Here is a 25,419-nt window from a genome sequence, read left to right as displayed (position 1 = left end):
TTGATCCCATCAATGTCAGACCATTATGACAGAGCACAGCCTAACTGGAATCCGTGAAAAAGAAGGATTCTGCTGCCAGACAGGGGAGGTGGAGGTGGAACAAAAATACAAGAGCAAGAAAAATAGAAAGTAGAAAACTGAAGAGCAGACAAGACACTGTGAGGGAAGAGACAGCATGAAAGATAGGTCGATGTACAACAGGCCGATGAAATAGAGCGAGAAAAACAGAGAGAAAGGAGTGGAGCAGCAGCTCAAACAATCAAGAAACAGAGGAAGAAAAAAGAAGAGACGTTAAAAGGATAGAAGACAAATTAAACAGAGGGCAGAAAGGGGCACAGTGATATCGGGGTAGCCCAAAACATAAAGAATATGTCATACCCAGTTCATCTCTCAAAGGAGGGGAGAACTAAGGAGGAAGAATAAAGGCCTTTTGCTCTCTGTCTCATTGCTCCTAAAACCTGCACAGACATAAAAAGACCAATATGTAGAAAGGAACAAAACGCCAGGGGGTTACATCAAGCGCTTGACTACATTCAAAAAGAGCCACAGAGGAAGAATAACTGACACAATTAAGAGCATAACTGTCATCACAGCCAATCAAACAAATGCTGCCCACACATGGGCACTCAGCAATAGACCCATCATAAAGAGGGATGAAGGGCTGCTAATTCCCCATGGCTATGCAGCACTGACTGCTATTGGTGGTTAAAGGCTTTAAGGCCTTATGCAACACAAATCAGACATGTAGAAAATCACTCCATCACAACACGCCCCTGCCTCATTTGCATCCTGAGAGAAAAGCTGACATGCAAACTGAGTGCAGCCAATCCCATAACCCACATGTGCATCACAAAAAAGAGTGATGTGAGAATGGGAAACCAGTCACACATGGATGCATATTCTCACTTAATAAAAAACAAACTAATTTTAATAAGTTCCCAAGTTCCTCCACTGTGACATTTTGTCTTCCATTTCGCCATCTTTTAAAGCTAATGTTCACTCTGCCACCATCTTTTTCTCTCTCCATACAAAACAACAACAGCCACTCCTGAAAGAGGGCCATCAATCTTCTTCAATGAGATGAGAATGTGAGAGTGCCAAGGCTACAACAGATTACTATCTCTCCTTACTCACTCAGCACTGTGTAACATATAGAAGGAGAAGATGGGCAGACGGAAAGGCAGGGAGCAAAGAGTGCGTCAAAAAACAATCTTAGATAGAAAGTGGACACATTAGATCTTAAAACCCTCAAACAAACTCCGACCTCTGTCAACAGCGAAGGCTTGTCAAGCAAAGAAGCACAGTAGCTGAATTTATAAAATCCTAACTGGCAACTTCAAACTTGACCTTTGATTTGTCTCCACAGAGGCTTCTGCTAATGGAAAGCCACGAGCCACACTTCTCCCTTAGTCTCTTGTACAAATTGGCTTTAGTGGAGGACTGGAAATCACTGGTTGTTATTGTCCATTTTTCCATCAAAATGGTACAGGTAACAATAAGCTTCCCTAATTTATTAATAGGACCGGCATTTCCACCACAACTCGTCTTTTGTGAAGAAATATTTTCATGGCATTCTTTCATAATAAATCCAAATTAAAATACATTATTTTAATATTTATTTAGTGGCTGCCTTATTCTGTAAAATGTCAAAAAAATATATTATAAAATAAATAATATTTAAAAATACAATAATACAAAAAATCTAAACTCCTGAGGGATCTCAATTATCTAGCATTTGTGCTTGGTAATTTGCACAACATAGTTCTCATGTTGGAGCTACCAGTTCACAACTATTGTTTTAACTTAAAACTAGGCTGTTTTTCAATTCTTACGGGAATTTAACAGAACGTAATAATTTGATTAACAAGTATTTTTATTGAGTATACAGATTCAAAACGATCAGAGAAGCACCTTTGCATGCTTCACATGCACACCTCTGTGTGCATCTGACCTCTGCAGGTGAGACCAGATGAAAAATGCTCAAGAGACAGAAAAGGTTTCTCTTTGGAGCTTTTCCCCATTGTGAAAATGGCCTCAGCAGAAGCAAACCTTAAAATCGACACCGATCCAATTTGTTTTTGACAAGGGGATGTATGACAGGGTTAGGCAGGTTTTGTGCTGAACGTGTCTGACTAAGTGTCCTCCAGTATTAATAAAAAGTACCACGGGGCTTTGTATGACAATTTACACAATTCCAGTGTGTGAGAGCATCACTCCACACAAAGTTGGATCAAAATGGTAAATTTATTTAATTGAGTTCATTTTCAAAGTTGGCTGTGTGTGTTCTGGAGAACATTGCTGTCAGAGAGAGGTGTCAGCCCGCTGGGACCTTGATAACCGTTTTCTCCTTGCCTTGCACGGAGTATGTTTTTTTCCCCGTTTCATACACCGTCTACCTTTTTCTGTGTGCAGGATAGAGAGAAAGTGAGGACGGATATGGAGAGAAATACATTGAGAGCATTGACAGAATAAAAAAGAACAAAGGCATGAAAACAATTAAGAATAAAATGGTTGAATGAATAATGTTGTTTTGACAATGTTGTCTTATGTGTGCATACAGGGTCCACTGAATAATCAGTTGATATGACAGGATCCTTTCCACTTTCCAATATTGTCCTGATTTTAATGTTCAACTGTAGCTTGTGTGCAGTAAATAACATAAAATAAGAGAAACTTTAAAAATAATTCCATATTAATCAAAATCACAAAATTGCTTCACATCACCTTACATTCTTTGCAGACACCAGGTCAAAATTGTCATTATAAGCTTAAACTAGTAACCTAATGACCAGCTAAAAATAAAAATGTGTTACAGAGTCTAAGTGCTTAAAGCCAGCTGATGTCTATACTTGGCCGAAGAAACGCCACGCTGTACTGGACGGAGTTACATATTCTTTCAGTTGCACTCACATTTATATGATAGGCTAACGTATATATAATTTAACATAGTTAAATTCATAGTTTATAACCAGGACCATCAGAAATTAGAAATCGGAAACAAAAAAAGACCTGTTAGGGTCAGAGCTTAGTTATTTCAGGTATTTTACCAAATGGGAAGAGAATTCAAAATGTAATCCTTCCAGACAGCTTCAGCACATGCACATGAATAAATATAAATGAGTGAGGGAGCATAAGGGAGCAGGTGATGTTTATTTGCATGAAAAGACACAAGGCAGTTATTAGTGTGTATGTGAATGTGTGTGTGTTATAACCTTAATTTGCAGTTGATATTTAAAGACTCTAGAAGGTGTGTGTGACAGAGCGCTGACACTCACAAAAGGTAGAGAAGCCAGAGCCGTGACTTTGCAGCTGAGAGGGGTTTTTAACGAGCCGCCTCACTGCCCTGTGTGTTTCAGTGGCAAAAATCCTCACAAACACACCCGCAAAATTCAAGGCCAACGTCTATGGAAAACCCATGAGAGAAAAATACTTAATATTTGGAAGAGTGTGGAAGAGAGGTTTTTGCATGGAAAATTCTCCTTTTAGCAGATAACACAAGTTTGATGCACCAAAGGCTCTATGATCTCTATTACTTATACAATATATTTTTCCTCGAGCAATGTGTATCGCGTTAAACCCAAGGACACACCACCAAGCCACATTTGACAGCTACATCCACAATTGAACATGATGGGGCTAATCGCTATGCAGCTTTCTCAGAGGAGAACCTACATGGGGGAGTTTTGTCAGGCATAATAAACTCTCCTTGCCTTGTCACAGCACTGATGAGGAGGAAGGTTAAACTTAGAGCTGTCTGTAAACCTGTCCCTCTGCAGCAGCACTGCTCTGATGGGGATCAGCGTAGTGTGGCTTCTGCAGGGCCTCTGGGCCACACTGCAAGAAGGAGGAGGCGACGGTGTGGCTCAGCCTGGCACTAAAGACTTTGACACTAACATAATTACTGATAATTGATTCAGCTGCTGAGAAAGGTGTAACTTTAAAGGATAAAAACTGCAGCGGTGGTGGCAGCACAGCACTTTGGCTGAATGTAAGCTGATGGGGCACGACACTGCCTGTCACAGTCCATCTAATCACACAACAAGACAAGATTGTGAAGATGCACACATATCATCAAATCATTATCAGGCCTGGACCCACTCAGCATCCTCAAAGGGGCTTTGATCAGCAGCAAGCAAGCGAGGGGGCACATGGGCCAAGGACGGCAAAGAGACAAAGAGAGGGGGGCAGAAAGAAAAGAAGAAAGCGTCCTTCGTTGTGTCAGGATGGCACTGAAATGTCACATGATGGGACAGAAACAGAAGGGTGTATAAATTGTTACCAAAGCTCCAACAGCATCACAACTTACTGAGCTTAACTTGAGAGGTAACCCAGAGGTAAGTCCAGTATACAAATCATAAAAACTTTATGATTTACGTTTTAATTCTGTTTGTGTGTGTGTTTTGGATGTTGTTAACAACTTAAACTGTCTGAAACTGTCCCACTTAATGCTTTATTTTCCTAATGATTTTATTCAGGCAGAAGGAATGACCACTGAAATACACTGAACCTAAAAACAACTGTAGCTACAACCAATTAATTATTGTAAATCTACATTTACCTAATTCCAGCTTCTCAGGTATGAACCCTGTGATTTTCTGTTGTAGGTATTTCTACAACAGAAACTCACTACTTAGACGGAAACTGAATGCAGCATAACAAATTTCAGAATTTAATGTGTTATATTTACATTTGATCTATGGTGGCAGAGCATAGCATAGCAGTTAAAATTCAGCTTTTAATCTACTTACTACAAAATAGAATTACAGAAATGCTGACTGTATATTAATTTCAAACTGCCAAACTGTACTGTAATCTGTCTACTCTACATTATTAAATCAACATTTTCAGATATAATAATCATATTCTAACCTGTGAATTTAGCAGACCTCTGTCACTTAACATAACATTACACGGAGAGCCAATTCTCACCCTCAAAGCATTGGTATTAACGTTTAATAGAGACACATGAGGTCTCTAGAAGAGTCTAGAAGCAGTGACTGGGCTGTGCCTATCTGCTGAGTGAACTGATGAAGACAGAGGGCTCCCTGTAGCTTTACAGTCAGAGCACTGATAAATTGGCCAACTACCACCCTTTCCCCAACTGCATGAAGGATGTGCGTGCATGACAATCAGTATGGACGCCTGCTAGATTGAACTGACAATATTAGGTGGCAGTGTGACCGATCTGAGGGAGACAGGGTGGCCAAGAGAAAGAAGGAGAAGGGCCTCTGTTATTTCACCATGTATTGGACATAAAAAGGACATGTAGGACTCTCTTATGCTCCTCTAAAGCACCGAAGATTCACAGTTTCCAAATTGAAGAAGGCTGACAACAAACAACATTAGCTTGACAAACAAACATTTTCAGCCTCTGTCACAGACATACCACACATCACTTCATGTTAAGAGTAACGTTGGAAAATCATAATTTTATAGATGTTTAGCAGAGCTTTAAGGACTCCTTCAGAGATAGACTGTAGGGGTCAGATACCTTAAAGGGAAGCAACAGAGGTAATACTATGGATGACAGTGAAAGGGAGTAATGGCAAATAAGAGGGGTAAAGGGAAGCAGAGAAAGCTGCAGGCTGATGACAGTACAGAGTGAAGAGGAAGACTGGGATGACAAGCAAGTGAGAAAATGCAAATGAGAGTCTGCTGAGCAAAAGGGGAAAAGAGAAGAGAGAATGTGAGAAATTACTATAGGAACTGTTGAAAAGAATCTGATGAGCAGAACAAAGCTGACAATGACAAAAGTGTGATGAGAAGGGTGGGGATCGAGAGCACAGGAGGAATTGGCAACACGAAACAGACATGCTTTCTTAAATGTCCTTCACAACACAGGGTTGGCAGCTCCAGACATCACAGCACAAAATGTTCCAAGAAAGAAACTGCAAGAGAACGAAAAGATGAAGAAAGGTAGCAAGAAAGAGGAAGAGGTATAATAAAAAGGGCCCAGATGGCCCCCAGAGAGGTGGCCCATGGCATCTGTTTGTCACATGCCAGGACCACAGGGAAGAAGAAGAGGATGTGGAGGAGTAGAGGCAGCAGCTCCTCTGTCATCTCTGTCTGTCACCCACCAGCAGCTGGAGGTTAAACTTAAGCTCCGCCAGCAGCCACCAGGGACACAGAAGCAGCCCTGGCAAGGGGTCATCCACACTCACCAACCAAAACAAAACTCAGGGACACACACATCTGCATCATTGGCACCAGAGTCTCCTGATGTCTTCCCACTGCACAACAGATCCCTCAGAAACATGGCCACCCCAGTCCCTGTGCACACAAACATCCGCTGCAGAATCGCCATACTGCGATGTCAGCCTCCTCTTCATGAATATTCATCTGCCTCATTAACACCCAAGTGGGGAAACACAGCATATTGCATGAGACTCCTGTTACTTGGAGAGAGTGTGGGGGTTTAGGGAGGGAGAAGGGAAGTGGAAGAAGAGATGGGACACATGGTGACTGTAGAGGAAGCAAAGGGGAAGAGAAAGCGAGTAAGAGGCAAAACCTACTTTTCCGTGCCAGAGAACTTTTTTCAAGTCTCAAGAGTGAAGGCGGAAAATGTCCTATATTGTTCCGGGAGCTGATATCCTCCTGTCGCTTTTCCTTATGAAGCCAGACTAAGGCAATATGCAGTGTCAGCAGCAGAGACAGCAAAGTGGGAGCACAGGCTGGGAATTACAGACCATTTTACCCTGCAAATCCTCCAGCAATAAACACTTTAAAACAGCTGCAATTTCTCTGCTTAATGTCTGGTTCTTCACAATAACTGCTAAACTGTAGGGTATATGTGTGAATACACCTCAACACAAGCTGAAGCCAGACAGACAGACAAAGCTCATACAATGAGACCATCAGTCCACTCAGTCAGACTCTTGCTTTCTGAGCTACATATGGTTACTACCACACAAAAAGAGAGGATTATTTTCTCTTTATGTTGTAATGCCAGTGAATCTCTTAACAGGAAATGCCAACCAGGTAAATCTCCCATCCTGCAGCTGTGTGCTCAGAGAGATTCTGGAAACTGTAGAAACAGCAGTTCCTTGAGGTTTTGTCAGTGGCTTTGATGACTGCCGGCCACTCTCAAAACGCGACAAGTCATTGCTGGACAATGCGCAAATTTCTTGCCCCACCAAAGTCACACTGGTTCTTTAAAGGGCACCGACAAAACCTGCCATATCATAATTGGAGCAGGTCTCTGGAAATCAATACTGCTGCTTACATGAGCAGCTCCACCAAAGCGATTTCATATTCCAGCTTCTACACACACCATTTCTGACAAAAAAAAAACCCTTCAATTTCAGAACGGTATGAACTATTGATTTCACAGCCACAATTCTTACTCTCGCTCTGCCTCCCTCTGTCCTTTCTGTTTTCCAGTTCCCTACCCTTGGCACACTGCTTCTTTTCTTCTCTGTTAAAGGAAAGAAGGTCTGTTTTTTGGGGGGGATGGGAGGGGGTAGTTGTCCTTATACTGTATATGAATTTAATCAATTTAGACAATTCAAATCCCATACAAATCATATTAAACACCTTGGGACAAGGTCCTTCTAGAAAAGGCTTTTCCATTGGTAACATGTATCATCTGAGACGCCCCGTGCCAGCAGGCAGGGCAGGCAACTGCTTGGGGCTTCAAGGCAGTAGGGGACAATAGATAAACTATTAACTTCCACTAGTGTCACATAGTTTCTTTTGTTTACTTTGACATGTGTCCAGCTTTGCTGGAGTCAACCTGTTAGGCTGTAAATGAGCAGCTAACTTAGACAACACTTTCAGTAATGAAAGCTGTGTCCGACTAAGTTAACTTACAAGCTATGAATGCTAAATTATAATATTAAGATGCAAAGAAATCTGGACACGTGCACTATAGATCACTATGTTGTATCACTATGTTGTAAGTTATTTTGCTATGTGCACTGTGGTCTGTATTTTATTCTATTTTCCATATCTTAAGCATAGTGGTTTTTGATGCATGCATTTTTGCCTAGGGCCCCAACAGACTGTGTATCATAGAGACAGCTACAGCAATGACTGCGTTTACATGCACTTAAGAAACCTGGTTACTGGAGAACCGTGTAAACATCCAGCTGAAGAGTATTGTGATTTCTCCTCTACCTCTAACTCATTTTACAAGCCTGGCACACAGGTTTAAACTGTGTAGTGACAAAAAAAGCTGCTCTCTGGCCAGACACACGCAGCAGAGTCAATCTCTCCTTTCATTCAGCCTTTCACTCAGCTGCGTGTTCCCGTTTGCAGTCTTTTTTTATGCGCATGCGCAATTGGAGAGACCTGATTAATGGTTATCCCTAGATTGACTATCACGTACTAAAATATAACAAAGGAGCTGTAAAAAAAGAAGAACAGGTAGTTACTTATTGACTGCGCTTTTAAGATGCATTTCACATTTTTTTTAATGGTCTTCTCTTTCTTTTGACTTATTATTACTCAGAAGATGCAAGTTACTAAAATGTGTATTTAAAAAGACTAACCAACTAACTGGTTAAATAAATTTGAGTCTTTTTGTCAACCATCACTTTATCTCCAATCCTACTGTAAGTATTTGGGGATCATTACCTACATTTTCTAAATAAATCATATTGTCCACAATCGCCATACAGACGCCAACACAGAATTTTCTCTACTCACATTTGGTTAGTTCTCACTGTCCAGACTGCACAATCTTGTTACTGCCTGGAAGTTCAGAAATACTTTTAAAATGCCACTGAGATTTCCAGCATTGTTAATAACTAAAATTCCAATTTCGAGAAGTATTCTGATTCTGCATTCTTAGTTTTGTACCAGCTTCTTTTCATTGCATGACAAAAGAGGCAAACCTGAATTATGTGTTATATATGTTAATAGTTTCTGAAAAACAATGGTTTATGGCACATTCTTCTCTGACACCAACTAATTTCATGTCCTCTCTCACTACATTCATAAATGTCCTCTTTGGTCTTCCTCTAGACCTCCTACCTGGCAGCTCCAACCTCAGCATCCTTCTACCGATATATTCACAGTTTCTCCTCTGAACATGTCCAAACCACCTCAATCTGGCCTCTCTGACTTTATCTCCAAAACATCTAACATAAACTGTCCCTCTGATGTCCTCATTCTTGATCCTGTCCATCCTCATCACTCCCAAAGAGAACCTCAACATTTTAAGCTCTGCTACCTCAGCTCTGCCTCTTGTCTCTAAGCCGAATAACATCTCTGGTCTCACCACCGTCTTGAACATCTTTCCTTTAATTCTGTTGGATACTCTTTTTTCACACAACACACCTGACACTTTTCTCCACCCGTTCCAACCTGCTTGCACTCGCCTCTTCACCTCTTTTCCACACTCTCCGTTGCTCTGATCTGTTGTCACCAAGTACTTTTAAAGTCCTGCACCTTCTTCATCTCTGCAACCTTTAACCTCACTGTTCCACCTGGGTCCCTCTCATTGACACACATGTATTCTGTCTTGCTGCGGCTAAGCTTCATTCCTCTCTTTTCCAGAGCAGACCTCCACCTCTCTAGATTTTCCTCCACCTGCTCCCTGCTCTCACTACAAATCACAATGGCATCCGCAAACATCTTAGTCCACGAAGATTCCTGTCTAAGCTCATCTGTCAGCCTGTCCATCATCAGAGAAAACAAGAAGGGGCTCAAAGCCGATCCTTGATGCAGACCCACCTCCAACTTGAACTCCTCTGTCACACCTGCAGTACACCTCACCACGGTCTGACAGCTCTCATACATGTCCTGCACATACTTCTCTGCCACTCCAGACTTCCTCATACAATACCACAGCTCCTCTCTCGGCACCCTGTCATACGCTTTCTCTAAATCTACAAAGACACAATGCAACTCCCCATGACCTTCCCTGAACTTCTCCATCAGCATCCTCAAAGCAAATACTGCATCTGTTGTTCTCTTTCTAGGCATGAAACCCTATTGTTGCTCACAAATACTCACCTCTGCCCTTAGCCGAGCTTCCACTACTCTTTCCCACAACTTCATTGTTTGGCTCATCAGCTTTATTTTCTTCTATAGTTGCCACAGCTCTGCACAATCCCCTTGTTCTTAAAAATAATCTTGTTAAACAAACTAGTCCGAAACTCTACTGCCTAACCTGCTGTCCATCCTTACCATCTCTCTTTGTCTCGCCAACCTGTACAAATCCACCTGTCCCTCTTTAGTGTCCAACCTAGCATACAAGTCCTCATATGCTCTTTGTTTGGCCTTTGCCACCTCTACCTTCACCTTATGCTGCATCTCCCTGTAGTCCTGTCTACTCTCTTCATTCCTCTCAGTGTCCCTCTTCTTCTTAGCAAACCTCTTTCCCTGTATACTCTCTTGAACTTCCTCATTCAACCAAGTGTCCTTGTCCACTTTCCTCTTTCCAGATGACACTCCAAGTACCCTCCTACCTGTCTCCCTGATCACATTAGCTGTAGTGGTCCAGTCATCTGGAAGCGCATTCTTTCCACCCAAAGTCTGTCTCAGCTCCTCCCTGAAAACTACACCACAGTCTTCCTTTTTCAACTTCCACCACTCCGTCCTCTGCTCTCCCTTTGTCCTCTTCATCTTCCTCACCACCAGAGTCATTTTACACACCACCATCCTGTGTTGTCTGGCTACACTCTCCCCTACCAATACTTTACAGTCACTGATCTCTTTCAGATTATAACATCAACACAAAGATGTAGTCCACCTGAGTGCTTCTACCTCAGCTCTATGTTCCTGCCTACTCTGGATGAATGTATTCACTACAGCAATTTCCATCCTTTTTTCCAAGTCTACCATCTTCTGTCCATCTGCCCATCACATCTATATATATTTTTTACAAACTCCTCTTTCAAGATAACTCCTACTCCATTTCTCTTCCTATCAGACCCATGGTAAAAAAACTTGAACCCTGCTCCTAAGCTCTGAGCATGCCATCTTTCCACCTGGTCTCCTGGACACACAGTATATCCACCTTCCTTCTCTGCATCATGTCAACATCATGTCATAGTCCCAACATTCCAAGTCCCTACTTTCAGTCCTACATTCTTGGCTTTCCTCTTCTCTCTCTGCCTACGAACACGCCTTCCTCCTCTCCTTCTTCAACCAACAGTAGACCAATTTCCACCGGCACCCTGTAGGTCAACAGCACCAGTTGCGGCCGTTGCTAACCCAGGCCCCAACCAATCCGTTATGCAAGTCAGATTCAGTGTGGAAGTCATTACTCACGTTTAATTTGGCATGTGTTTTGCGTCAGAGGCCCTTCCTGACACAACCTTGCGCATTTATCCAGACTTGGGACTGGCACAATAAGACACTGGCTTGTGCCCCCTTGAGGTTGCATTGCACTTTTCTTTGTCTTTATTTTCATAGACAACAAACAACTTAACAATCACTCACTGACCAATCTGTTTGATCAGCCCTTACTGTTTGCATCAACACCTCACCCTTACTCCCACTACCCTGCCAGACTTCAAACACCCGAATTCTTCCGAACACCTGCTGGAGAACACCACCACCCCTATACTAAAGTATGGAAATATAACAAGCAAAATGTTTCTGCATTGTATAGTTTCTCAATGCAAGCCTCTTGCTTCTAGCCAGCCATATACTGTATTTGATTACACTCCCCCTTAGGGGCAGATGTCAGGATGTGTGACTCTTAACCAACAACAGCAGTTAGTATATAACATACTAGTCTTTAAACTTCTATTGTCAAAAGTACAATCTCTAGAATAATAGACTGCCTGAGCTTTCCCCCCACTAAGCATCCTGAATAAGAGAGTATGGTGTATGTAAATTTCCCTAAAATTGGGCTTGTCTCTATGGCCAGTCTCTGTCTCCTGAGCTGTGATGGTGGACAAGCTCCAGAAACTATTGGCCGATGGCATAGCAGTCTGCAGCTTTAGTGTTTGCTTTTCTGGCTTTGACAGTGACTTTTACAATTTCACAAATATGAAGTAAGGAATGTTTTTATAAATATGTTTTAATCTGATTTCCAATTTAGGGTTCAAATCTTGAATTAGTTTACATCTTAATTGAACTACTCATTTGACTGGCATCCTACTGTTAATTTAATGCTCATTTAAATGGTTTGAGTAGTTAAGCTCTTGATAGTAGTGCTGGCGGTGTATGATGTGAATCATGAGGTTTAAATGTAGCTAAAGTAGGCTGAATTGAGAAAATATAAATTTTCTATTACAGGGTTGTGAAAATGGTGCAAAGCACTGATTTTCCATTGCAAAGTGTTACTTCCAAGAATCTATCTGTGTACAGGTCTACTAAGACATAATTGATATAGGCAGAGGCCCACTCAAAATGTCTCTTATTGGGCCTTTTATAGATGCAGTATGAGAAGAAGCTCATTTCTCACATTGCTGATCGCTTGTGAGGGAAGGCAACAAGTATTGAATTAGTTTGCATGAGAGGAGGGAAATTGAAATATGGATTGGGGTCGCAAATGCCTGCCAGTGCTATTGGCAGTTTCGGATATGGAGGATGAAATGTATTTTCTGTGTGTATGTGTGTGTCAGCGTGTGACTGATGCAGACAGTGCTGCCATCGAATAGTTTTCCGTCGTTCCTGCACGAAGCTATTTTCCAATAACAAGTTGGGAGCGCAAGTGACACAGATGAAGTGAATGTTTTAAGAGGAAAAGTAATCTTAAAGACAAGCCAAGCCATTCCTCACTCTAATACACAGCTTCATCCTATGCTTCTCCTATGTCACTGCTTCTGTCTCAGTGCCAGACACGAACCAGCTCTCTCACCATCTGCCATTTAGATGTATTTAAATCATGCATGCATGCTGAGTTTGGACCTGTGACTTCAACTGGTCAGGTCCCCGGTTGCTGCTCAGCACAACTTGTGGCCCAGAGAAGTCATCAGAATATGAATTAACAACAGCACAGTTGGTTCAAAGTGTCAGATGTATAGTGATATTATATGATATTTAAGCATGGAAAACAGTGAGCTATGTTAGTGGTTTGATTAACAGATCCTGCTCTAAATTGCTGTCTGATTTGGCATTTGAGGGAATATTGTTGTCAGCGGTAGCAGGAGTGCTACGTTATGCTCCAAAGAGAAGAGAGACCCAGTTCAACTACAAGTTTTTAGGGCACTGATCAAAACAACAGTCAGAGAAACTAGCTTTCTTGGGTAATCGGGGATAAGTGTTGAGAAGCCAGGTTTCTGGAAATCCTATTAACCTGATTTCTCCTCCATTTCTCTTCGGACTTCTATTAAAAGCCTGACTCACAGGTTTTAACTGCTATTGACAGAAAAATTTGCTTTGTGTGTGTGTGTGTGTGTGGTGGGGGGGGGGGAGAAAGAGAAAACATGGGAGTCAAACACAGCTGGTCTACAAGGGGAACTGCCTGAATTTGAAAAAGTCCACAGGGGAAAGACACTGTTAATGATCTCTCCTTTCATTCAGACTTTCACTCAGCAGCGTGTTCCTGTCTACAGCCTTTTGTTACAAACATGCGCACTATGCGAAAGCTAATTCAAAACCTAGTTATGCATATACGTGGCAGAGAAATCACCGTTCTCAGACAGAAATCTACCTGTAGAAACCTGGTTTCCCTAATCCTTAATCACGTAATCACCCCCCCCCCCCCCCCCCCCCCCCCCCCCCCCCAAAAAAACCTGGTTACTCAGGTCCATGTAACAGCACTCACTGTCAAAGGGGCTATTAACAGACCTGAAAGTAGAACAAAACATCAGCAGTCTCTTTGCTCAGTGTAAGAGGCCATCTGAGGCTGGCTTTGGCCTGTCAAGGGACTGAAGATTGAAATCATCCTCGGCTATATTGCGTATTTACATATATATGTCTAATAATATGCATTGTCCCTTTATAACTAAATGAAATGAAAATCACCAGTAATGGAACAGGATCCAATGAAATAATGTACCACACTTCATAGAGGACACGAATGTTATTAATGGATGGTTGGTGGCTTATTTTAATTCAGTAGCAGCCATTTACACTGGCTTTCAAAGGCAACTGTCTCACTCATCCTTAGGGACAGTCAGACCAAACAGACTTAGTTCTAGAGGCTACCCGCTAGGAAGACTTTACCAAAGCAGAGCTTGCATTCAGCTTTACGTCATTGTCAAATATTAGTAGCTCTAAAGCGCAGACAGTTTTCCATCCCCGCCTACCTGCAGAGGATAACGCGGTGTCTAATGGCATCTGCATCGGGACATCCCTCATCTCTGTAACAGCATGATCACTGCTCTTAAGGTAAATGAGTGTATTATCAATAATGCCTAAATATTGGTCTCTTCAAAATCCTATTACTGATGTGTCCAGTTTGTTGATTGATGATCATCTGCTGTGTTAAATTAAGCACTAGAAGATGATCAGGAACCTGCTTCATGGACCTTCAGAATCTGGAAGTACCTGACTGGGTCCTGGAGCCTTTCTAGTTAGATGTCTTTGAAAAGAAAGTTGTGATCAAAGAGCATCTCAAGGTTAAAATCTCAAGTGGTGTCAAGTTGACTCAAAGAGGCATTCAACAAAGGTAGGTCGAGCACTTCTCCACAGTAATTCTTACTCGAATTCAGGAGCCTGGCTGCAGTTTTCCACACAACTCTTGCTAATATAAAAGGAGGAGCAAGCAGGTAAGAGTGACAAATTTAGGGGCTTAAATACCGACAGCTTTACGGTGCCTGTGTGGCCTCTATGACTCTATTCCTGTCAGATTCTATTAAGTTGGCGTCCACTGTGCATTTCGATTGGTTCCTGGCCTATTCCCTACAGTTACAGAAGCACCTCCCGTAAATAAACCAAATGGCTGCACCTTGTAGTTTATGAAGAGCGGGGGTTCTGGGCAGCTGGGTGCCTGTGTGCAAAAGACAGCCGACAGAGTGGCTGAATAGTTTAATATACAACACCGATCTGAATGGACACAGTTGACTAGAGCGAGAGCTTGACACACATCAGTGCAAGAGTTTAAATTTGACTAGTGTTTAAGAAGAATACAAGCAGCCGGGCGAGGAAAGCACTTTCAAATCAAGACAAGTGGTCTCATTTCACTCCACACACACATTCATATAAACAAAAGGAAAAGTGTGTCTATCTACCAGCTGCCAGGTGGAAGTCTACGAAAAGGCCACCTGTCTAATAACCGTTTTTGATGCACACAACACAGTAATATGAAACAGAGCACCTGGCTTGTCCCCTCCAATCTGATCTTGTTAACAAGATAAGTATCAGTGTTCCTTTTAAACAGAATTTATTTGGAGGGTTCACCTAAATTGATTTTACAACCCAAAATTATAAATTTGTGTAATTCAGCCCTTCAGGGTTTGTGACTGCAATGCAGTTTTGCCACCAACTCCCAACGCACAGTGTTTCCCTTATCGGCTGTTGTCCCCCAAACACCGACAATCATTTAAACTACTTCAACACAAAGTCACTTGTTCTAAACAAATCAAGTACCACTAGAGTAAAACAAAATAGAAAAAAAAATTATAGATTATATTATAGATAAAATTATATATGTTGAAACAAGAAAGGCTAGCAGGGCTGCTCACAGAATAAAAATTAGAGAATTATACAGAAAACAACTTTAGTGACACAATCTATAAAGAATATAGGAATATACAGAACTTCAGTAAGTTGCATATATCCATACGGCGTAAATGGCACAGTAGGAATTATGCAGATGTTTCTTTACCACAGCAGACATTCAAACTTGTCATAGGAAGTATAACAATGGCTATGCTCTGCGCGTGACTATGTTGTTTTTAATCCAGAACATTTCCAATTTACGCTTAAACATTTTCAGTTGATTTCTAGACTAGTTTATTGCTTGACTGAGGTGGATGCTGTCTGTGGAGATTCTCAGTTATTCAGGTCATGGTTATCCCAATGTTGCTGCTTAGCTTGCTTTAATGTCTTGAAGATGTTTCACCTCACATCCTAAAGTCTTTAACAGGTGAAATATCAAATTTTCAAACAGATAAAACGAACAAGAAAAGCAGCAACTCATCTCATTTGAAAAGAAAATGTTTGGAAGGAACATAAATGATCAAAAAAGCTCATACATTTTGTTTGGATTGGTTTGCATTGCAGCTCTACTTTTTAATACTACAGTGGGCTATAGTATTGAAGTAGAATAGTAGCAAAATCATTTGTATGTGTACAGGGATTTGTGTGTGCGTACTTAGACTTGTGTGTCTCAATCTGTGTGTATGTACAGGGATTTGTGTGTACATGAGGATTAGTATACAAAACAAATACACATACACACACACAAAAAAAAAGAGGTAAGTGACACTACATCCAAAGGACTGATCCCTGATGCCTGTCCACCACTCTGCTCTGGTCTTCTGAAACTCTGCAGTGATTTAAAATATTTTAAATAGATGGTGATCGAGAGTTCAGTGTGGACCTTTTCACAAAGTGAGTAGTAAATTTACCTCAGATGCTTGTACATGTTGCCAGTGTGAACAGGTGAACAAGGTCTGGGACTCAATCAAAGTGCAAGCAAATAGACCTGTGAAATACAAAGGCAACATTGCCTGAAGAACTCCAACATCATCTTTTCCAGCAGTGACTATGTAATGAAGGCTCTGCTAAACAAGGAATAATAACTTTTCGTTTCCAGTTTAAACTGCAGTTGTGCGCAGCCTCAGTAATCCCTCCTCCATGATGACGAAGTCAGGGTGAGCAAGTTTCTGCATCAGCTTTCCCATGAAGGACCAGCCTAAAAACAGGACACATTTATTTTGTAATACAATCTGCATCCAATCCAGTCACCCTACAACTACATAGAATTGTTTTCTTCATGAAGCCTCGTGATCAGATGTCCCTCTTGGAAACAATGAATGATGTTTGTGCATATATGTAAAAAGTCTGTTTACCATGTGGAATAGAAGAGCTACAGTCAGTAAACCAGTTTTTAAAATGCAGAAAGGTTAGCATTGGTGTATTTGTATCTTTGCCTATCAGATACAAATACTATGAAAATATAATAGATACATATGGTTGTGTATTGCATTACTTTACTCTATTCAGCAATGGCTAGAAAGCCAATGTAACCATATTACTGCATTTCTGATCATTTATGTGGAGAAACTAATGTGGTACAATCCAGACAGTAACCAAGTTTCCCTCCTTTCATTATAATGTGAACTTGGTTTATGCCGAATAAAAGGAAATATCAGAGTCATAAAGTCACGTTGTTAATATTTTTCATTCGTTGAGGTCTGAGTAACAGTTTTCTTGGTGTTGAAATATGACGTTTTTTGATTACCGCACTTTGGATGGTCATGGTTATCCCAAGGTGCTGTTCAGAGGAAACTGGACTTCTGCATGTAGTTCTCCAAGACGTTTCCTTTCTCCATTGAAAGGCTTGTTCAAGCACAAGTGCAGTTGCCACTGAACAGCACTTTTAGGGGTAAAGTTAGCTCCCACTACAGGTTACAGGTACAGCTACACTAGCGGTACCTGTTGACCTGCCTGCATCGGCTAACGTTATCTGCTGTAACAGTTATCTGCTGCTGTAAACACTGTTTGGCTGAGCAGGAGAAAGTCAAGAGCAAAACACCACGGCCAACTCAAAGACAGGTAAAGGTGAGACTCACCTGAGGGAGTGTGGCGGTGGCTCTGCGCTTCTCCTTTCGGCACTGGCTTTACTGACCGGCCTCGGAGCTACAGTGTTCTTCAGTAAGCCTGAGCGCAGACTGTAAGGCACACTGTGGAATGAACCGTACTCAGCCTGTAAGGTTGAGCCTGGGAGCCCGAGCTAAGGGCAAGGAAAATCTTCCAATACAGACAAATGGCTTTACGCACACACAAATCTTGTAGATGGTAGAACAGCAGCAAAATTCCATACTCACAAATATTATTTACAGTTACAGATTTGTGTACAGACACACAAGTCTGAGTATGCACATGTAAACCCCTGTACACACACACACACCGATTGAGACATACAAGTCTAAGTACAGACGCGCAAATCTCTGTACACATACAAATAATTTTGCTACTATTCTACTTCCATATATAGTCTAGTATGTAATATAACTGCTGTCCGGCATCTTTTCATGTACTGTGCAAGGTAATTCTAATGGTCCGTAGGCACCTGTGACTGAGTGGTGACTGAGCACATAATAGTTTGATGAAGTCAAGTGTTAAAAAGAGCACATACTGCAGTCTGGAAAAGCAAGGGCAATATTTGATTTTGTAAACAAAGCTGCAGCTTACATAAATATAAGTTATTAATTTGAAGCCTACATCAAGAATCCCTTATTATTATCAACTATTTAAAGAATATGTTTGACAATATGACAGAAAAAGTAAAATAAGAAACAAATAAATAAGAAGCTAGCCAATGATTTATCACTGACATTATAATGTTTCACCCATAGAGTGTTTTGAAATAAACAAACTTCCATTCAGACCATTTGTGAACTCCCACGCGCCTGCCTGCTCATGCAATTCCAGGACAGCTGAACAGAAGACAACCAAGTACAACTTTATGAGTAAGCATACATCTGTTCCACCAACTTCTCTCTCATTACTAATCAATAGCCAAGCATTGCTAATCATTTTTTATGTTGCCTTTTAGGGAACTCAATCATTTGTACCATGAAACACTATTGTACTTTGTGACCTAGCACACAAATGTATAGTTGATGTATTTGTTTTAAGTTACTGTGTTCAGCCAATTCATTTTCTAATAATTTGTTTTGAATGCTACCAATTAGGGCTGCAACTGATGGATATTATCATTATGAATTACTTTACAAATTACTTGACAAATTGTTCTGTAGATAAATGTCAACAAAATTATGTAACATGCCAGACATAATTCCAGGGTGTAATGAAACAATTTTCACATTCATTGTATTTTTCAACAGTGGACAAAAATCCAAATAGTCATGTCACATATTATAGAGAAGCATTCAACTTTCAAAAATTTTACTTAATTTTCTTATGATTAACTAATTAAAAATTGTGAAACTCTACTGCTAATTTTTCTTGCAATATTAACTGCTGCAAAAGTTTTCTCAATTTTCTCAATTAAACTTTTGGTCTTTACAAAAACAACAAACACATATAACAAAATGAAATAATTCGAAAACAAGTCTTCATTTGAGCCATAAAGTTCATTTACAAAAATGTAGAACACCAAAAAGAGGAAAAGTCTCGGGTTTGAGAAGCTAAAACCACCAAATTTAATCTTTGTTTGCTTTCTTTTTTAATTGTGTTAATAATTAAGACAATAAAAAATATATTTTAAGTCAGTTATTTATTCATTTATTGACAGTGTGATTGACTTTTAATTTCAATTAGCCTACAATTTTGGCTTATGCGATTGTGAAAAAAAAATATTGAGATAAAACAATTATTGTGCCCCTTTCCATTTCACAGCGATGATGTTGTTTTTTCTTGTGCTATAAATCAAATGTTCTCCTTTCCTTTATAGAAAAAAATGTATCACATTATATCTTTGCATATTAATGTGCAAAAGGTGGATCAGACCCTGACACTGTGTGGCACAGGCAATATGTATTCATTTATTTTTTTCTTTTGGAGTTGAATTATATCAGATTAAGAAAAGCCAGTGCAATGAATGCATGATGTTTTGACTTTTGCTTATAAGAAAATGTAAGTAAATGATTTTAACCGTGAGAAAAGTGTTACGTTTGAGATCTTCCACGGCTTAAATTACAACAAAACAAACTTTCTCTCCGTGGCTCAACACGTTTCCAACCATCTTGTAGAGATGCCGTTGGGACCTCACTCTGCATTGCTGGAGCATATCTGTAGGACTCTTCCCTGTCTGTCTTCAGCTACTTTCTTCATTATTTTACATGTCGCTGTGGAAATGTTCACACGGCAATATTTTTGTCTCAAACCTCGATACAGAAAATACTGTACTGCTATTACCTACCAGCTAGCGGCGGATATTTAAGGATGTGCGATAAATCCCAACTACACTTTAAGCAGCCATGATTACACAGACGACTGAACTACAAGCGAAAAATTGGTGAAGAACAAATCTTAATGCGTTAAAACATACCATCATTTCGCAGTTCCCCTAAGGAGAGAACGAATTCTCGACCAACGCTGCCACCGCGCTTCCGGGTTTTTGTGACGTATACAGGCGCGTAATGAACGTCAGGCCATGCTGGGATTGTTTTGGTTTGAGACACTGGCTGTTAGAGTTGGAAATAAATAAGTTTCTTTTTTAAGCCGCCTTTTCTCAACCCCAGGACTCATATTCACCATAATGTTTAACTTGGGATTGGTTTAGATTGGTAAAATTTTAACTTTTCTCTTCTTATCATTAAGTAAGATTTGATGACAAATTGAGTCCTAGACGGGACACAGCAGTAACCTATGTAGTAGCATCACTCTGCAAAAAGACCACATTATCCCGACAAGGATATTGTAACTTATTTATTGTACCTTAATAAGAAAGTAAAATGAACAGTATCAGATGTACAAGCATAAAAATATGGTGTCAGTTTATGGTGGATTTTTATTCTTTCAGCAAAATTGTATAAGAAGTATTTTATTGTTACTGTCAGCAAACCTTGGAGGTAAAGCTTGGTTTATGTATAAATACAATGTTATTATAATTATGACTACCTTTTATACTACTAGCTTGAATAAATTACTATATGGCCTACCAGACCCAAAGGTAGGGATGATCCATACAGGCAGAGGTTCAGTTTGACAGGACTATTTCCCTTTCTTTTATTAAGCTAATGTGAATTAAAAGGAGGATTGTTGTGGTTGTGCTTTATACTCCTGATCCCAATTAGATTATCTACCAAACACAATAAATCCAATATTTGTTTTTGTCTACTTTATCATTCATATACAAGCTGCTCAACATGTTGAGTTAATATCCTACTTTACTGAATCACAGTTTAGTATGCTGTTATTCTGTATAATATCTATGTAAGGCAGTTTCAGAGTGGATTCACTATAGCAAAGTTTTTAGAAAAAAATAGCCAGTCCTGTTAATCTTCATTGTGTAGGCTACTAAATATTGAAATATCTACAGTATTTATTATGCTGTTCTTTAACCAACAGCAGTGGGCATTCTGGTTCATCCTCAAAATGTCAATGAAAAAGACACACAATGACATGGCTGTGTCACCTGCAGTTTTTAGTGGATTTGTAAGTCCAGGTGTCTTGCTTTTATAAACAAGAGGAGTGTGCAGCCTCATGATGTGTCCATTGCCTGGTAACCCATCCATGACGTGTACAGTATAACTGCCTCATGCCACATGGTGAGTAAATATATACCACTCCACAGTTCCCCCTGTTCCATTAAGATTTTAGCTATTTTCAACCACGACAGTCAGTATAACATATATATTGCTTCCAAAGTCACCTAGTGTCTCAGATCTCAACAACAAAGCCTTTCACCGCCCATCCATCACCAGTAATTGCTTCACTTTATTTCCAGAATAATGGGCAATAAAAGAATGCATTTGGGATTTTTCAGGGCAAACTTTATTAAACACAGTAATTTAGCCATAAGAATGTTTTTTTGTGAATTATTGCCCTCAGGAAAGTGGGGCATCACAGCAGGAATGTAAGCAAGCATGCAAGCAAGATGAGCAGGGATTCAGGAGATCATGTAACAAGCAATGCAAAATGTAATCAGAATATTGTTAAATATAAATTAAAGTGCAGTGTCTTTGTACAGATTTGGAGATTTACTGGCTTGGTGATGTGCTGTAATGTGATTATGATCTTGATACCAGCCTTTAAATTGGCTACGAAAAGAATGGGGTGCAGGCTTGTCTGTGTTGCAGATGTGAGTAGGCAGTGCTGCAGATGTACGTCACCACATGTGGGAAGGTGCCCATGTAGAGTACACTGGCAATATTGCGACGCTATAAGAATATTGTAACATGATTTTCTCGTTTGAAGATTTAAATCACATTCGTCCAACTTCAACAAAAGCACTTGGGATACACCACAAATTTGCTGTGATGCTCATCCAGAATGTTATCTGCTGGGATATTTAGTTTAAGGCAAAGAAAATTAGAAAGATAAACAAGAAAAATGAAGAGGAATCTGGCAATTGAATAAAGAAGTGAAAAGTAAAGTTGTTATGACACCTGGATTGTTTTCCACTCAAGAATGTTTGATCTCTTGAGGAACAAACTGCTCCTGGGAGGATATTCGTAAGATCATTTTACACGTGGAAATTCTGTTGTGTGAAACAGTGCATGCCCCACAGTTTTGAATTACATACATCTGAGCTGAGATCTTTTATTGGTACCTAAGTATTGTGAATAATAATTCAAAGGTTTTTCTCTTTGTTGTTTAATGTTCAGTGCATGCCTACATGATTCATAACATGGGACATTTCCACGGTGGGATGTTTCAGTACATGAGATTGTATTACTGAGTTACAATCCCAGTTCACTCCACAGGTCTGGCACCATGCTCAGACGTGGCTCAGCTCTGGAGTTTAATGCAATTATAAATAAATAAGCATGTGGTCGGGAAGAAGACAGGGCCCTATGGGGACAAGCTGAGAGAAAATAGAGGAAGTTTAATTAAAGCTGCAAACCACACTCCCACACACAGACACACCGACACACAGTAATATAAGAAAAACACACATATACATATATGCACTGCACTTGCCATTATGCATGTTTGCATGCATGTGCGTGTCCACAATTAAACAAACGAGGAAATTTTGTGAGCGTAGTGTGAGTATGTACATGCACATGTTTGTCTATGTGCCTGTATCTCTCTGCGCATATGTCCACAGGGAAACTCATGCAATAAAGACATGTAAGTGTAGGGTTACCTCATATTGTCCTCATATAAGGTTCTCTAAATTTCTCCATCACAGTTTATGGTGTGCTACCTGCCTGATGAGTGAGAGGAAATTCTGTTACGGTATTTCACCTCCAGTAACCCAGCTATCTCACTCTCTACTGCACGGTATAATGATTTGGCGTATGCTTCTATGTTTTTGTTACATTATTTTCTGCAAAATGATTGAACTGCCAGTCTCCTTGTAATTACCTAAGGGGTGCAGGCAAAGGCACATCCAGTAAAAGGCTGATGAGGGAGTATTGAATTTGCACTTCAATTAGAGTGCTTATAAAGTGTGGATTACACAAGGACTCCAGGGCCATAGCTCTCACTCTATTACCACAGTGCACTGTGGGAAGAGGGACGGCAGTCAGGAGGGATGGACAGTGACAGCGTCAAGGTAGAGGAGCAAGAAGGTGGAGAAAAAAGTAGGAGATGTTAAATGTTGTTGCGGCCCAAGCCAAGGCTTCAAAAAGGACATATCCATTCAGAAAGACTAGAGCAGAAAATTATTTAATGAGAAAAAACATCTGGAGGAAGATCCATCCATGTGTGACCCAGGTCTCTCTCTCCAAGTTCTTGCCTGGGATTCAACAAGGACATCTGAAAACACGCAGCCATCTGAGCTATTAAACTTCTTGGCACTACACTGATTTGAACTGCCTGTGCATGTGCATTCATTTCCATTTTCTGTGTTGTCTCCTTCAAGTTGAAGGCTGTATACAGAGGAATCTGTTCAAAAGGAGCAAAAAGAAAGAAAAAAAACAACCTCAACAATGCAGCTGAGTCCCTGAGTAAATTCTCAAATGGATTATTGAGCCAATGAGTGAAAATCACCGACCATTTAGAGTGGATTTGTCTGCGAGGCACCGATAAACTGCAACTCGCCTTTCTGCGGCTTAGCTCTACAATTCTGAGAAGGAGATGCTTGAAGGACATGCTTTTAGAGTAAACAAGCTAATGGTAGCCAAAAAAAATAATCAATTTGGTTGCTTGGCTGAACTTATAAAGACAATGTGAGATGATTGAATGTGAATAATTAATTGTTACAGACCTTTATAAAAGGCATTTGGTGTTTAATTGCTGCTTGTGAAATTGAGAGATCAACGTTTAAGTAAAAGTGTGCAGTGTTAAAGTAAAGACATTTTTTATATTTTCCGGTAAATTGAAATCCTTTTTACAGCACGTATTAGTTACATAAGGAACCTGAACGAGCTCACAGTGCCATAACGTACCTATGGAGAGGTTACCCGAATTCAGCTGAACAAGTTTTTCAGATGGAATGTTACTTACATAAAAGCAAAGCTCACATTCACTGGATATATGGACGTACAAATAAAGAAAAACCTAATAGGTTACTGCAAAAAAATAAGATTTTACATCTGCACGTGCCTACAATTTTCCAGATTCCAGGGCTTTTGCTGTCTGTTTAGATCATCTCCTTCTCTTCTGCGTTTCTCTCCCTCACTCTCTCTCTCTTATTGCTACTGTCAACAAAGAATGTGCAGGCTCCCCACAGGCCCTAAAGGAATCTCTCACACTGCACTCACATAATCACTTCAGACCCGGCTGTTTAGGCTGACATCTCCACTGGGACTTACCAGCCGCTCACTGCAGGCCCAATCAGACCACAGAGTAAAAACAAAAAAAATAAAAAATAAAAAAATCAACTGCAACAGTGAAACAAAGAAGAGCAAGTCAGACAGAGGAGCGTGACCAGTCTGAGAACATTAAGCACTCGTCTTATGGTGGCTGAATGTCATACTCTCCTCCTTTAGTAATGGGATGATTTGGTGCCCTCCTGTATGAAAATGATAGACTGTAACAGGCTCTGAGCGCAAACTATACACCCACACATTGTACATGAACAGCAAGCTCCTGCATTTGTGTGTGCGAGCTGTGTGTGAGGCAGGTCAGCCATGGGTCCAGTTTAAATTCCATCATCCTTTTCAAAGCCCAAATGGGATCTGAAGCCTCATCTACTTATATCAAAGAAGCTGAATTTAATGACATGTTTAATGACTCCTTACATTGGCAAATGGGCTTTGTTTGAAATCTCCAGCGCCGTCAGAAAGAAGCCTTTTCTCCTCCAATTAGAGGCATCCTTTGGAAGACAGATTCGCTGTAGCAAACGAGGATCATTTTTTCAAAGACAGGGAATGAAGAGCTGTTGACGCTTGGTCCCTTGCTAATGTCAGGCCCGAACAAGCTGGAAATACATTAAACCATCAAGGTGGGAAAACATTTTTAACAATGGCAGGCTCATGGGAGTTGACAACGTAAGAAAAAGCAAGTTAAATGCATCTGCTGTATTAGACTCAAGATTTCCTCCCTGTTTGATGGAGGGTATCTTTGCTTTACTTTTTATGGTTTTGAAATTTCTTTGACCTTTTTTGTTTCATTGATTGCTTCATTAAAACCCCTGTGTAGGACAGTGGGTGTCTTAATGTTGGAAAGGCAAGCTTGTCACTGGAAGGACAATCCCAAGTCCCAAAGTCCAGGAGTATTAAATCTGATGGGGACAATTGAAAAAGCAGTGTTTGGCACATTAAATGTGCACATCTCGCACATACGCACCACTGTGGCACCATTAATCTGAGCTGCTCAGTGTCCACA

The 25,419-nt window shown here is 40.4% G+C and overlaps 1 protein-coding gene across 1 annotated transcript in view; it reads right to left on the bottom strand.

The window, feature by feature from the left end:
- Positions 1 to 20,102, bottom strand: part of spop (speckle type BTB/POZ protein) — a 100,905-nt gene extending 80,803 nt beyond the window's left edge. The window contains 1 exon segment of the mRNA XM_067478297.1: positions 20,027 to 20,102. Coding sequence (XP_067334398.1) covers positions 20,027 to 20,032 — 6 coding nt within the window. The 5' untranslated portion in view covers positions 20,033 to 20,102.
- Between the last annotated feature and the right edge of the window lie 5,317 nt (positions 20,103 to 25,419).

The sequence above is a fragment of the Channa argus genome, chromosome 15 (assembly GCF_033026475.1).
Source record: "Channa argus isolate prfri chromosome 15, Channa argus male v1.0, whole genome shotgun sequence".
Classification (NCBI taxonomy): domain Eukaryota; kingdom Metazoa; phylum Chordata; class Actinopteri; order Anabantiformes; family Channidae; genus Channa; species Channa argus.
The sequence above is the reverse complement of the archived record's forward strand: the minus strand, read 5'-3'. Positions and strand labels throughout refer to the sequence as shown.